This window comes from Lissotriton helveticus, chromosome 1_1 (assembly GCF_964261635.1).
Source record: "Lissotriton helveticus chromosome 1_1, aLisHel1.1, whole genome shotgun sequence".
In the NCBI taxonomy this organism is placed as follows: domain Eukaryota; kingdom Metazoa; phylum Chordata; class Amphibia; order Caudata; family Salamandridae; genus Lissotriton; species Lissotriton helveticus.
This window is the reverse complement of record NC_136057.1, coordinates 635,088,780-635,102,268: the sequence shown is the minus strand read 5'-3', so window position 1 is coordinate 635,102,268 and position 13,489 is coordinate 635,088,780. Positions and strand designations below refer to the sequence as shown.

The window sequence follows — 13,489 nt, the reverse complement described above, 5'->3', positions numbered from 1 at the left end:
AACAATTCAATTTCCTCCGCCTATCCTAACAACATTTCTTCTGTCCTGATACTCCCAGACCTCTCAGTTCTTTTCGCTACCTTTTACCATTCTACCCTGCTATCTGCCCTTATCACTCTTTGTGTCACTGACAAAGAGCTGAGCTTCTATCTTTTCAATCTTCATTCCAGTCACCAAATGCTTTGCCAGTTAGCATTCCACAGAGTTCGGTCCAGGATCCTTTGCCTTTTCTCTCTACACTACATTTTTGTGTCATTTCCTCCTTTGGATACCATTCTTTGGATTTTCTTATCTCTTTGTAGATGATTCACAAATTATCTTTTCTAGTCCTATGTTTACCCCCAGCCTTTAAGTTATGTTCTCCATCGGCCCTACAGCCAACTCTCCTCTCCATCAATCAGGAGGTACATGATCTATTTCTCTGCATAAAGAGCACCTATATCTCTTACTCCATATATTTCACCGTTCCACCTCTGGTCACCATTGACGAGAAACCTTGCCATATATGTTAACCCCCCATTGAGCCATTCAGAATGACCACAGCCACCATGGACAGGTACCAATTGCAAAAAAAAACCTCATAAAATCTTACCTAACATTTCTTACTTTATTGCCCAGACATGCACTTTGCAAAAGTCAACAGGAAATTAGATTGTTGTAAAAGTTTATTATTAGTCCTCACATTCCCTCATTTTTGTCATTGAACATTGAACAAGATGTTAACTTCATCACAAGGACCTTCTATTACATACCCCCACCTCACACCATTACCACAGGGAGGCGTCATGTGGCACCAGTAATCCGAGGTTAAAACACCATACTGAAATATTCAGCATCTCTGTTACAGGTTACATAAACTGTTTAGTATCTGAAGTTTAACCACAAATGGATTAGTCAAACTGAGAACTAGCTCCACAAAATCTGCTGAGGCGAGTTTGCTAAATAGCGTGTTGCCCCAGGCAAAATCCCAATAGTTTCAGTGTGTATGAGAAAGTCCTGGTTTGTCTGCCTTTCTACAGTGGGTGGTTTTTATCTCAAAAATTGTTTTGCATAAGGTTGACACCAAACCGTATGAAAGGATTGGTCTCCAGGAGAGGCACTTGTCTAGTGAAATAGCCCTCTCTTACAAAATAGTGTCCTACATAAACCCAAGAAGGCCGGATCCAAATCTGATCCCCACATTAGGTAAATGCACATAAAGTGAATCTAAATGGAAAGCATTTACATAATGGTTTGCCTGAAAATCTTGTATGGATCCATACCTGGGGCTCACATTTCTGCATTACTACAGTTGAGGCACCTACAGCCTTTAATTGTTATGATTTTCACTGTGGCTTTTTGTGGTGGTGGGGATCCATAGTAGATGCTACCCTCTCTTGTAGTCCCCTTAGAATTCTGGAGTTCTTACAAGAAGGTATGTATCTGTGTTGGGGAATCGAGGCAGAGGAGCCTGTGGTGATATTTACATCTCTTATGTCATCTATAATGGCTTGCTGAGCTTGCTAATGTAATACAATTTTCCTGTGCCCGATCTTGGGATCTTTCTTTGGTTCTCCGAGCTTTGCAGTGGCTTCTTGGAGTTTGTTAAACCATGCCCACTCGAAGTTTTGAATTTAAACGTTCTCTTCCTTGTGACCCCCACCTACTTTCTGAGGTTGCTCTTAAAGGGCTACTCTGCCTTGAACAGTTGATATTATATTGTTACACTTCTTTTTCCCCCAGAATTCAATTTGACTCCAAATGATACAAGGTCCTTTATCTCTCTATACTCGGGATGATCGGTCAAGCCGGGCCTGAGGGGGGTGGGGGGGGGGGGGGGGTAGGGAGAGGGTCCCAGAAAACAAAAATCCTCATTCGTTTTCCATAGACTTTTTTAAGAAGCTCAATCACAAAAAACGCTGAAAAGGGAATTACACCAAATTTGGCAGGAAGCTTGACCGTGGTATACAGATTGTGCTTTTTGTGATTTTAGTTCTAAGCGGTTCATTCGGTTTGAGAAAAATAGTTGCATATCTGGATGGTTTGGTTGGAGGGACTCGCAGAGTTTAAAAATACCCCAAATGGGCCACATCTTTCAAGGGGAGGTACTGTACGGCCTCCCTCCCTGAACCGTATTCGGCCCGAGGACTCCATCTCTGGCTGCCAAAGCATTTGTTAAGGGTAGGGGGGCAGCCCTCTCCCACCAACCAAATTTAAATAATTAGGGGAAGGGGTTGCGCAGGATAGGGGGGAAAAATGGCAGCCCGGGACCCCCATGGGCTGAAGCATGCATTACGCCCCCATGGGCTGAAGCATGCATTACGCCACCCATGGAAGACCATTCAGAATGGAACTACAGGCCTGCCATTGCAGCCTGTGTAAGTTGGTGCTAGCACCAACTTACTAAATACATAGGTTTCCAATATGTAGGGTCACTGCACTTAAAACCAATTAGTCACCCCTGTAGCAGGCCTTATCATTCCTGAAGGCAGGGTGCTTGGTTCTAAGTTCGAGGGTGGCCCTACATGAGCAGCCATATACTATATAGAGGGGCACCGGGTGGTTGAAATCGCAGATAATTGCTGTTAGCATAAGCTGAAGCCATTTTTGTTGTGGCATCGATTTTGTTAGCCATGTGATTCTTCTGTCTTCACTGTTTCTTGCCTTTCTATTCTGCTTGAGTCATCAACTGTAGTTCACTCCTTCAGTACTGAGCCAGAGCAATGTATGAGCTCAGTAAGGTTCTGTAGCTGCTAGAATGCACCCGTCTTAGAATGTAACTGTCAGGCTGTTCCAACTGATGTAAGCTGTTCTGTCTCCCCTCCCACTCTGCTGACAAAGTGGTTTCTATCGGTCCATGTTAGTCGATAGCTATTCCTGTGTATGCCTGTACCTTCTATTTGAGTCTACATGCTTACTGTGCAACAAACTGGGTTTAAAAGACCCCTGCTTTCTGTATTCCATGTACTACCTCATACAGTGCCCGAGGGTGTTGTATTGAGGTAGTCCCACTTTTGAGTGATTAATAAACTTGTTGTTTGATATTCCAGCTTCCGTGCCAATCTCTATTTGGTTGGTTTAAGGACCAGTGGACAGATCAGGGGGAACCCTTGCACCGGTGGGCCCGATAAAAGGCTCATTTCTATAGCTTAATTACGTGATGACCATCTCGAAACTGGCTGCAATGAATCCTATCATGTTTGGTGTCAAACATATTGGAATCATACCCCAACACCCCAAATGGTGTAGGAGGTATGATTCCAAGCACTGGAAGAGCTTTCCGTTAGGCTCTCAGTGCTCCCGGTACCAGCCTTCTTGACCTGGACAGTTACAAAAAGGGTAAATACAAATTATGTCGCTGGGATCTGGGTATAGGACAGTACATAGAAAGAAATGGTCCCAATAAAAAATCCATCAACAACACAAAATTAAACTAATGCAAAAACACCTGAAAAAGGACACGTTGTATATTCTGTGGACAGTGTTATTTAATCACACTGAGCATAACGCAAGGTTATTCCAAAGATTGACAAAAAATGGTGCCCCCAGGGTAGTAAAAGGAGAAGGCAGAAAGTGATAATATGTTTAGTATTGTGATTGGAGTGAAGATAGCGGGATTAGTAAGGAAAGTATAGTGCAAATCACATTCATTGCCTATCAGACACACCGCTCATTGTCAAGCCTTACAGTTCCAATTAATGTACAAAAGATAAATAGCCATGATTAGAAACGGTGTCACAGTGATTAATCGCTGTTGATCTAGCTGGCAATCAATAAACAAGTCAACGTTTCGACCCCTAGAATATTGTAGGTTATTGGTCCCTTACGATGGAGTCTTCCTCAGGACAGTGGAGAAAGGGAAGAGGGGGGGGGTCACCTAGGATGAGAACAGGAGGGACATTTGAGAACTACAACTACTACTAAAGCAAACATCAGTTTAGGACTGGACAAGGAAGGGCCAGAGCCACATATATTTCCATAAGCATCTCTCAACTGGGATTTGTTCTGTGGGCGTGGTGGCGTGGGCTCCAAGAAAGATAGAGAGAGCGAAAGATAATCCCCTGCAAGATAAAGTGCAGGATATGGGCCCCTGCCAATAAATGAGGCGGAGAAGAGATTATGGAGAGTCAATCCACTTATTTGAGTAAATAACAAATGGCACCAAGCCAAAACTCTCTGCTTGGCCTTATGACTCCTCAGTTCTAAAATATAATGTGAGAATAATCGCTAAATCAGGACTGTAGACCACACCACCAAGGCTACCATTGGGTTAAAATTAAAACAGACTGCACGCTCGACGGGAGAATTATGCAATCCGTCAAGTTGGGCAGAAATGCTCGGTAGTTGAATAATGTGCAGAGTGGGAAAAGGGGAAAATTCAGTTTTTTTTTTGTTTTGTTTTTTTTGCAGAGTTTTATATAGCGCGAACTAGAACCGAACCGAATCAGTTATCAGAGCGCTTTACATAGCACCAGTTACGTTACATGAGGATACACTTTCATTTTAGGCACAGGGAGATTAAGTGATTTGCCCAGAATCACAGGGGGTTTTTGGCGTCGTTACCGAGACTCGAACCAAGTTTCCGAGGTCGAGCGCCTTAGCCGTTAGGCCAACCCCTCTCCTCTCCCTAACCGAACTCGACACTGAGAAGGAGAACAGAGTGTCTCGGGATAATGATCGTGTCATTCAAAGGCTTACCGCTCACTGTGAAAAACGTCTCCGTTCGTCTGAAGAGAACCGGAGCCTCAGTCACTTGCTCTTTAAATAGCAAAGCGCACGTGTGCCGGGAAAGGGCAGACGCTAAATGCTAATGCTAATCAATCCAAGTAAAATATCGATCGCCATGAAAGACAGACTTGGATATTTCAGTGGCCACAGACATGGGTATTACTAAGCATCAGACACAGCCAGATGACTATTATATAAATAACAATAAACATAAATGTCGCGGTTGCAGATGCCTTACAAAATTAAAATGCATTGTACAGAACTTTGTTAGACAACCGTTATTTACATTAGAACAGAACTCGGAATTTTGTTCTAAATGTTATGCTTCAATATCTTGTGGGCATTGCCTGAAAACAGTTTAGTATATTATACAGACAAAATGAAGTTGGAGATCCGGTTGTCACAATAATTCTAAAACGAGGTGAGTCTGTAAAATGAGTTATAGAAGCAATGGTCCATACTATGCCTCAATCGTATGCTAGACCCACCATGGTATCTTGCGTAAGAGGACCGAGAAAGAAACCACGTTATGCATCAGTATGTCGCATCAAATGGAACTAGCAATTAGGGTTATAGATATGTTCTTGAGTCTAACGTACCATCATGTGCCTCATCACCTCACTGGTTTACATATTATCTCACATTTTGAAAAACGGACAGTGTGGGTGACCAACGAGGCAGGCTCTTTAGGATTACAGGAGAACCCTAAACACATTTCTAGCTTATATTATGAGCAAGTTGCTGAACCATTAGAAACATTCATATTTGCATACAGAGTCGAAACTGGAGGGTGTATGAGGTCATTTCAGTATGAGACAAGCAAGTTAGGCCTCAGACTCGTATAGACCATTCTGTATGGAGCCCAGAAGGGACATCTATTTACGTTCCCTTATGTTCAGTATCTTCCCAATTTCTCCCCCTCTTGGGCCTAGAGAGGTCTTCTCAAGAACAATCCACTGGAGTTCATCTGGGCTGTGGTCTGCTGCTCTGAAATGTTCTACCAAGGGCACTCCTTGTACATCACATCTTATGTGACTACAGTCTTGTAGGATGTGTGCTTTGATTTTCTGTTGTGTTTGTCCTACATATATAAGACTGCAGGAACACAAGATTCCATAAATCACATTGCTAGTGTTGCAATTCGTGAAGGATTTCAAGTCAATTGCATGGTGTTGATAAACAAACTGTTTAGTTTGTATAGTTGTTTGGCATGCCTTGCACTGCCCGGACTTGAAGTGGCCAAGTGTTGGGGGTAAATTCCACATGGATTGAATAGAGGGCACCGCCGGTGGTTCTGGGAAAGAATGCACAATGTGGTGTTTCACACTCTTGGTTTTTTTTGTACGAGTGCATCGGTGGGTTGTCTTGTTCTATATCATCCGAAATCAAACACCAGTGTCTGTTGATAACCTTCTTGATGGCGTTGCTCTGCGTGGAAAAAGTGGTGACACATATCATCCTTTGGATGGATCTATCTCTCTTCACTTTGGGTGTGAGAAGGCTCTCCCGGGGACAATACCAAGCCCTTTTCTGTGCTCTTTTGATCAGCCTCCTGGGGTAACCTCTCTCCAGCAGGCGATTGCTCAGGTCCTCTGATTGGTCCCTGTTGGCATTCTTCTTGGAACAATTCCTGCGGATCCACAGAAATTGTCCGAAGGGTAGGTTATCCCTGAGGCCTCTTGGATCATAGCTGTTGTATCTCAGGAGGGAATTTCTTTCAGCTGGTTTGCGATATAGTGTGGTGTATAATTTATTCTCCTCATTCCGAATAGTGATATCTAGAACGTCAATTTCATTGGAATCGGGGTGCACGATGAATTGGATATCTTGACTTCTTTCATTGAGCCAGGAGTGGAATATACCAAGTTCTGTAGAGTCATCAGTCCAGATCATCGTCGATCTACCTTCTCCACAAAGTCACTTTGTCATTGTATGAGTGTACTTCATTGAAAATTAAAGAGTTCTCGAAATGGTCCATAAAGATAATGGCCAAGTCCGGAGGGAAGGCAGCCCCCATTGCCACTCCGATAGATTGTAAATAGAAGTGACCTTGGAAAAAGAAGGCAATTTTCATCATTGCTATGCGTAGTCCATGATAAATTCTGTAGGGACCGATGTAGGTGCTAGTCTTTGATCAAGGACTCCACCCATTACTTATAGAGCAGATTGTTGAGGCACATTGTCACAAGTCACCAGAAGTTGACTACTCGGGTTAAAACGGCAGTGATCGATGAGGGTAATTTTTTGCATAGTGTCTCGGATATGTTTGCGTTGCCTCTGCTATTGGTTTGAGGAAAAAGTCTATGTATCTGCATAATGGTTCCAACATGAATGCACATCCAGAAACGATGGGACGTTCTGGCGGTTTCTGTGTGTCCTTGTGGAGCTTGGGCAAGGTGTATATAGTTGGGAGCCTAGGTTGCTTCTGATTGAGATATTGGAATTCAAGGTTGGTTAGAAAGCCCTGTTCAAGACGATGTTTCGTGAGGGTCAGTATTTCTTGGGCAAGGTCCTTTGACTGGTCCGATCTGATTCTCATGTAGCTCACTCCATCCTGTAATTGGTTCAGGATCTCCGTTTTGTGCTTGGTTGCATCTTGTACCACAATGGCACCGCCATTATCCGCAGGCTTGATCACAATGTCTTGACCTGGACAGCACAAAATGGTTGCGGACAACCAGAGACACTATTCTGCCCATCTGCTGCTGAGCCAAGCTCGAGCAGCGGAAGGCAGAACCATAGGCATCCTGTCACAAGGAGGTGTGACCACCTCCCAGACAGAATTTAGTGTACCTCGGCAGGGTGGGTGCGCTTGCCAGCGCCATTCAGTCTGTATGAGGGGCACATTTGGTGTCCCCCTCCAATAGTCCAGTTCAAAGCAGACCCTTCCCCTGGGAGGGTCCCCTGATTCGTTGTGGGACAAGATTCAGATCAGACACCACTTCTTCTTCTACTGTCCGGGCACTATGGACTTTGTTTGGGCTCTACTCCGTCTCCCTTCCAGTCTGTGCACCATACTGGAACCTTCCAAGGCCTGTGGGCATCATAGACATCTGAACCCCTATGCACCGTGCCAACTTGCAGTTGTAAAGGTTTGTTGGCTTCCTTACAAGAAGATCTTCGGGTTCCAAATAGCTCCAACCTCTAGCACCTCCAGTGACCAGAATCTTCAGCCCCACTGCATCGTGTGCATCGTGGCCTGCATCTTCTAGTGAGCTGCATGAGGTCCTCTCACGACGCCAGTGCCTCCTGCTTGTGGGTCCAATTTAGGGTCACCTTTTGTTTCTTTTGGGTTCCTCCGATTGCTCAGGCCTGCCCTGACTCCCCTTGCTGGTCCGGACATTTCACCTTCTTCGACTTCTTTGTTAGTTGCTTTTGCCAAGACTTGTTGTTGCTCCCACCAGACACCGACCCCCTCAGCACTCAACATCCGATGTGGGACAGCTCCTGGTCTTCCTCTGCGTCGCCTGGTCTTCACAGCTGCAGAGTCAAGGTCATTGTCATCCGTCCTGCAACACCCAACATCGTAGGGCGTTCGTCTTCCAACTCTCTGGTCACTCCTGAGTGACAGACTATGTCCCCTCTGCTTGCAGGTACCTCTCCTCTCGAATCCACCTTCCGATTGCACCGTACACTTTCTCCTTCGGCAGCTGCACTTTCCTGAAGTCCTCAATTGAGTTAGACGGAGGTTTCAAACACCGCTTCCCACCTACGTACACGGCTTCCCCACTGTAAGTAACGTGGGTACTAGGGTAACCACGGGTGGGGTGGCACTCCAACCTTCTGTCTTCCTCTGGATTTCCTCAGGGTCCACTGGGAAGGGTCCTTAATCTGTAAAAATCCAATTCCGACTTACCCATAGAGTTGTATGGAGCACGCAGTTGTGTTCCCACACTCTACGTGGGTTCCCTATGTACTAACCTTGGGTGGTTCCTTGGGTCCCCAGCACTTCTAAGTTCTCTTGACACAGTCTTGACCAGAGTAGTGGTTCTTATACCACTTTCTAAGTTTATTGTTCGGGCCCCCTGGGATCCACTGTGCTATTTACGGTGTTTCTTTGCAAAGAATTGTGTGCATTGTGATTATTTCCGGGTAGGAGATGTCTAAACCTGTTAGAGAGTATATTCTAATAAATACAAGTTATTATAAATACCTTTTGTGATTCTTTTTCACATAATCTATACCATAAGATTGCATTCTGGTAAAACAAGTTGATTTGCACTCCTTCTGGACTAAGCCTGAAGGCTGCTCGCCACAGCTACCACTTGGAGAACTTTCTAAGGTAGTCTAAGACCTCTTAAATCACCATAAGGGTTGTCTAGATTGGCACAAGGTGCCCACTTACATTAGTGGACATCGTATACCAGGCCAGCTTCTCACAAGTGTGTAACAAGGCCCGCTACTTATAGTTATAACTTATTTAAAATCTATCCACCACCTTCAAATTATTATAGCTTTAGAATTTTTATAGTTTGTGTAGTTTGAACTTGGTTTGTATAGGGAAAATATGTTTTTCTAAGTATAACTTTAACTTTTGTGATTTTAAAAATAATTATAGATATACTCATTAGTCAGGCTGGCACTTGTGCATCTTGGGTCACATTTACCTCCCACTAAAACTTGATGTGAGTTGCAATGGTAATTTTTGGGTCTGTCACAGCAGAGTAGTTTAGTAAATATGTGTTAATTCAAGAGGAATACACAAGTGTTTTGTACTATAGAGGATTGTAACCAGGAAGATGGATGAATTTAGTGTCATGAGTACTTCCTGGTAATCCTTATTGTGTTCCACTGATCTTATTCTTCTAGCACTCCTTCTCGTCCATAAAATATTCTGTAGAGGGTATCCCTTAGTATGCTGTCCCCAAGATGGGTATCTGCTGAAAGGTCCCTTTTCAGATTTGTTTTCATTTGTCAGTCAATCATATGATTTTTATTTTATTGTTAATAAACCATCATTCATTAATGCCAGTGACATGGCAGAGTAGGGTTTTGTGTAATATAGATACATAACTTATCTTAAGATATCTGAGCGTTTTTTCTTTGTAATATAAGACAAAGCAGTTTGCAGAAAGGAACACTACTTGTACAGTGTGCCTACATTAATCCCATTACAATCAAATATTGTCTGACATGTAGTAAAGAGCATTTGTTTTACAAAGGATACACCATCAATCACTGGTATTTGGACAGTCTTCGCCCCAGGACTGCATAAGAGTGGAGTAGGGCAGTTTAACAGGTCTTACAGTGAACTCAAATACCTCCCATTGCTTACCATTGGCTGGCATTATTATCACTCTGATTTGCGTCTTATTCAGTAGTTTCCCTTGTCCAGCTTGAATCTCCCCTGGCGCATACCCTCTTTACTTGTGTCTTTCCACTACTCACTTTTATTGAACTACTTTTTTTTGTTGCTTGAGCCGTTCAATAGAGTCCACGTGTTTTTCTAGCTGTCTCCCTCGTGTGCTTCTCTCCCCAGGTTGCTCTCTTGTGCATATGCTTCTCTCCCCATCCACAGATCTGTCTTTCTCTCTCTTGCTTCTTACCCACTCTCTGTGATGCTTCCCCTATCCCCTTTTTGCTTCCAACCCTTTGTAGCTTCCCCCACCTGAGCCCTCCATGTTACTTCTCTTACCTGCTTTTTGGGAGGGAGGGGGCTCTACTTTTTTTAAATTTACCAATTCATCTTGGATCCGTAAATAAAAATTAAAAAAGGCATCCTCATCATTTTGAGTGTTCTGGGTTTGGCTTATTTAACCCCTTCGACGCTAATGACAAAGCCAGCTCGTCATGGGTTTTACCTGCCCTGCGCTCATGACGAGCTGGCTTTGTCACAAACAAGCCATTTATACTTCTTCAGCGCACAGCAGGTAAACGCGGTAGCGCTGAAGCAGTTAATATCTTAACTAAGGAATAAAATCAACAATCCCCAATGACGGGACATACCACAATGGTGTATGCTTATCGATAATCTGGTGACCAGACAACCTGGAATTTCCAAGACAGTCCCTGTTTTCAGAGGTGTGTCGCGGCACACTTCAACTTGAGTAAATATCCCAATTTTTAGAGGAGCAATGAGAATGAATAGTATTATTCAAACATTGCATATGCTCCATTCTACTGGCGCCTCTCTTGTATGAAATCATTTCAGGAATTAATCTAGTTGAAAACACAGCAGCTTCGCTGCATCATCACCATCGTCATACATGCGGTGCTTTAGTCGGCAGAGCACTCAATCCATGGTCTAGCTTGCTAGTCCATTATTCTGTAGCAGGAGGGCTCTGTCTGGTATAGTTAATAATATCAAATTTCTATGAGTATTTAAAAATGTGATTTGTCAACCATATCAATGGTAGGAGCCCTACATGTCCTGTATAGACATTCAAGAAATGAATGTTGAATAACACTCTGAAGTTATGACACAAAAATCAGTTCTTAGTGATAGTTAAAGCTGGCTTCCAATGATAGTGCTTCTTCCACTAAACCCAGTTCCCAAGCATCCCAGCAGTTAAGCTGCATGCATATGCCTTACAGATTCTCCTTGACTCACAACTCTTTCCACCCTTGTTTCAATTTTGTTACAATTACAAATACTGACCTTCATTGATGCAGTATAGTTTGCTGAGCGGTGTGTCATTCATTCAACCAGCTATTTTTTTACTGCGGAATCTAGAGCAGTGGCTGAAATTTGCACCCGTAGACATTTCCAAAACAACCATCCATACAACCATTCTCTCCTGCCTCCTGTACTATTCTGGATGAGCCCCCAAATTACGTGACTGGACTGTTTTATCATTTTAACATGTGTGAGGTTCAAATGCACTTTATTTGTGCTTTGAAAATCATATCAGGGTTGTGAAGAACTCCTGTTTGGTGGTGCAGACCTCTAGTATTGAGAAACAAGAAAAGATCAGCGCTCCCCTGTAACACTTTGATTGGCATGGCACTTGCATTACGCAAACTGTCCTTTGTTCTGTATCAAACTGTTAAAAATATTCTTTTAATAATGCGTATTTGTTAATTTTTTTCTTATCTTTTTTTATTTATTTTTTTCAGACCATTTCAGAAGGAAAGTGGGTGAAGGTCCTGCATACAACATATGTAGATCCCACTGGTAAAACCAGGTTGAGTATGTTTTTTTCAGTAAGCTAGTCAGTGGGAACGTGAATGCCTTTGCAATATGTTATTCGTTTTTTCGTTTCAAAAACTTTTATTTCGGTCATCAGGACCATAAAAAGTCAGCACAAGCACAAAATGGCACACATTATTAAAATAGTATATATCAGGATTAAAAAGGAACACTCAATTTGCTATAGAATTCACAATTTAGAAGCGGGTACAATAGGTTTTACCGACTAGCCAAGAGGGGGGGAAGAAGGGATAAAAGATTTCAGTGCGGAAAACATGTATGTCAATTGATGTGATGCAATCAACCATCAGCTAAAGAGAATAGCAGCAATATTTCAATAAATAGTTTAAAATGACGAGATATAAGAAATTAATATTATTTACAATTCTATATACAAGATAGTCTAATGCTAAAAATTAATATCTAACAGAAATTATACACACAATAGTCACATTTATAAAATGCTGCTGATACACTTTTTATAGATTTCTACGCTTCTGAATAAAAGCCCACCTCCTGCGCCACATTGTGTTTAAATATCTTGAAACAGCAAACACAATGGGTTTCGATGTATCATATTTTAAAACCCGAAAAGCCTCCCTACAGTGCTCAAAACCCAGGTTCCGACAAAGCTGCACAAGCCAATAGCGCCTTGCATTTTGGTAGCCGGGACAGAAAAATAAAACATGCATTTCTGTTTCTTCTTGTGTGATGCATACGGGACAACCCTCCTCTTTCTGTCCGACCCATTTGTTGGTGACCGCACGTACAGGCAAAGTGCTATGTCTAAACTGTACGTACAATATGTTATTCGTATAGAGCCTATTCCTGGTAAATTAGTGTTGGCACATTTCTAGAAGGCCAGTGTCCTACTAGGTATTGAATGTATTTAGTACGCACCAGTACTGTGTGTTTATTCATAGTTTTCTTTGATGCTACTTAATAAAATCAATCAAAACAGAGGCCAATGAAAGCTTGCTAACCTTCAGAGATGCACAGAGAACCTTTCTTGGCTGGCTGTCATCACTCACTAATGCTATTATTCATTATATGCTATCTTCCAGGGTGACACTTTGACTCCTCCTTGGTATGAGAATCCTGTAAAATGACTTTCAATTTGATTTTCATTGCATTTTACTTGAGAACGTTTTCTTAACTTGTTGTAAGGCTTCAGTTTAAGTCATCAATTTACAATTTTAGCTGTTCTACAATACATTTGTCTCCTAAACGAGACGAGTGACCATAGTTTGTTTTTTTTTAAAGAAAGGGATGCCCCATATTGGTATGAAAAACCTCTCTGGGTATGGTAGACCTTCTGATATTTTTGAATTCTGTTTGAGCAATAATTGGGCCAACTATCAATTGCACTAGATAACAAGAACAAATATATTTACTCTATCAATTTGGTTATGCTCTTCAATGGGATTTGAAGTCTCAGTGGCCCCAACATCAAGGGCACCTCCTACCATGTCCAGATTTCGGGGGAGACTGCAAAAGATCTGCAGTTGTGGTTGCTGTACCACAATAACGGCAGACTCTTATCCCACCCATAGTTGAGATTTGTTCTGTCTCTGTTTGGGTGATCATCTGTAAGAGGTGGAAATCAGAGACCTCTGGGGGTGGCCCAGTTTATTATCAACCTTCTAGAGCTGC

General features: G+C 42.6%; 1 protein-coding gene across 1 annotated transcript in view; it reads left to right on the top strand.

Moving 5' to 3' along the window:
- The window catches only part of NUDT5 (nudix hydrolase 5), a 339,854-nt gene that overhangs the window by 180,022 nt on the left and 146,343 nt on the right, over positions 1-13,489 (top strand). Inside the window, exon 4 of the mRNA XM_078654858.1 lies at positions 11,764-11,831. Within this exon, the coding sequence (XP_078510984.1) occupies positions 11,764-11,831 (68 nt within the window). The remainder of the gene's footprint in view (positions 1-11,763; positions 11,832-13,489) is intronic.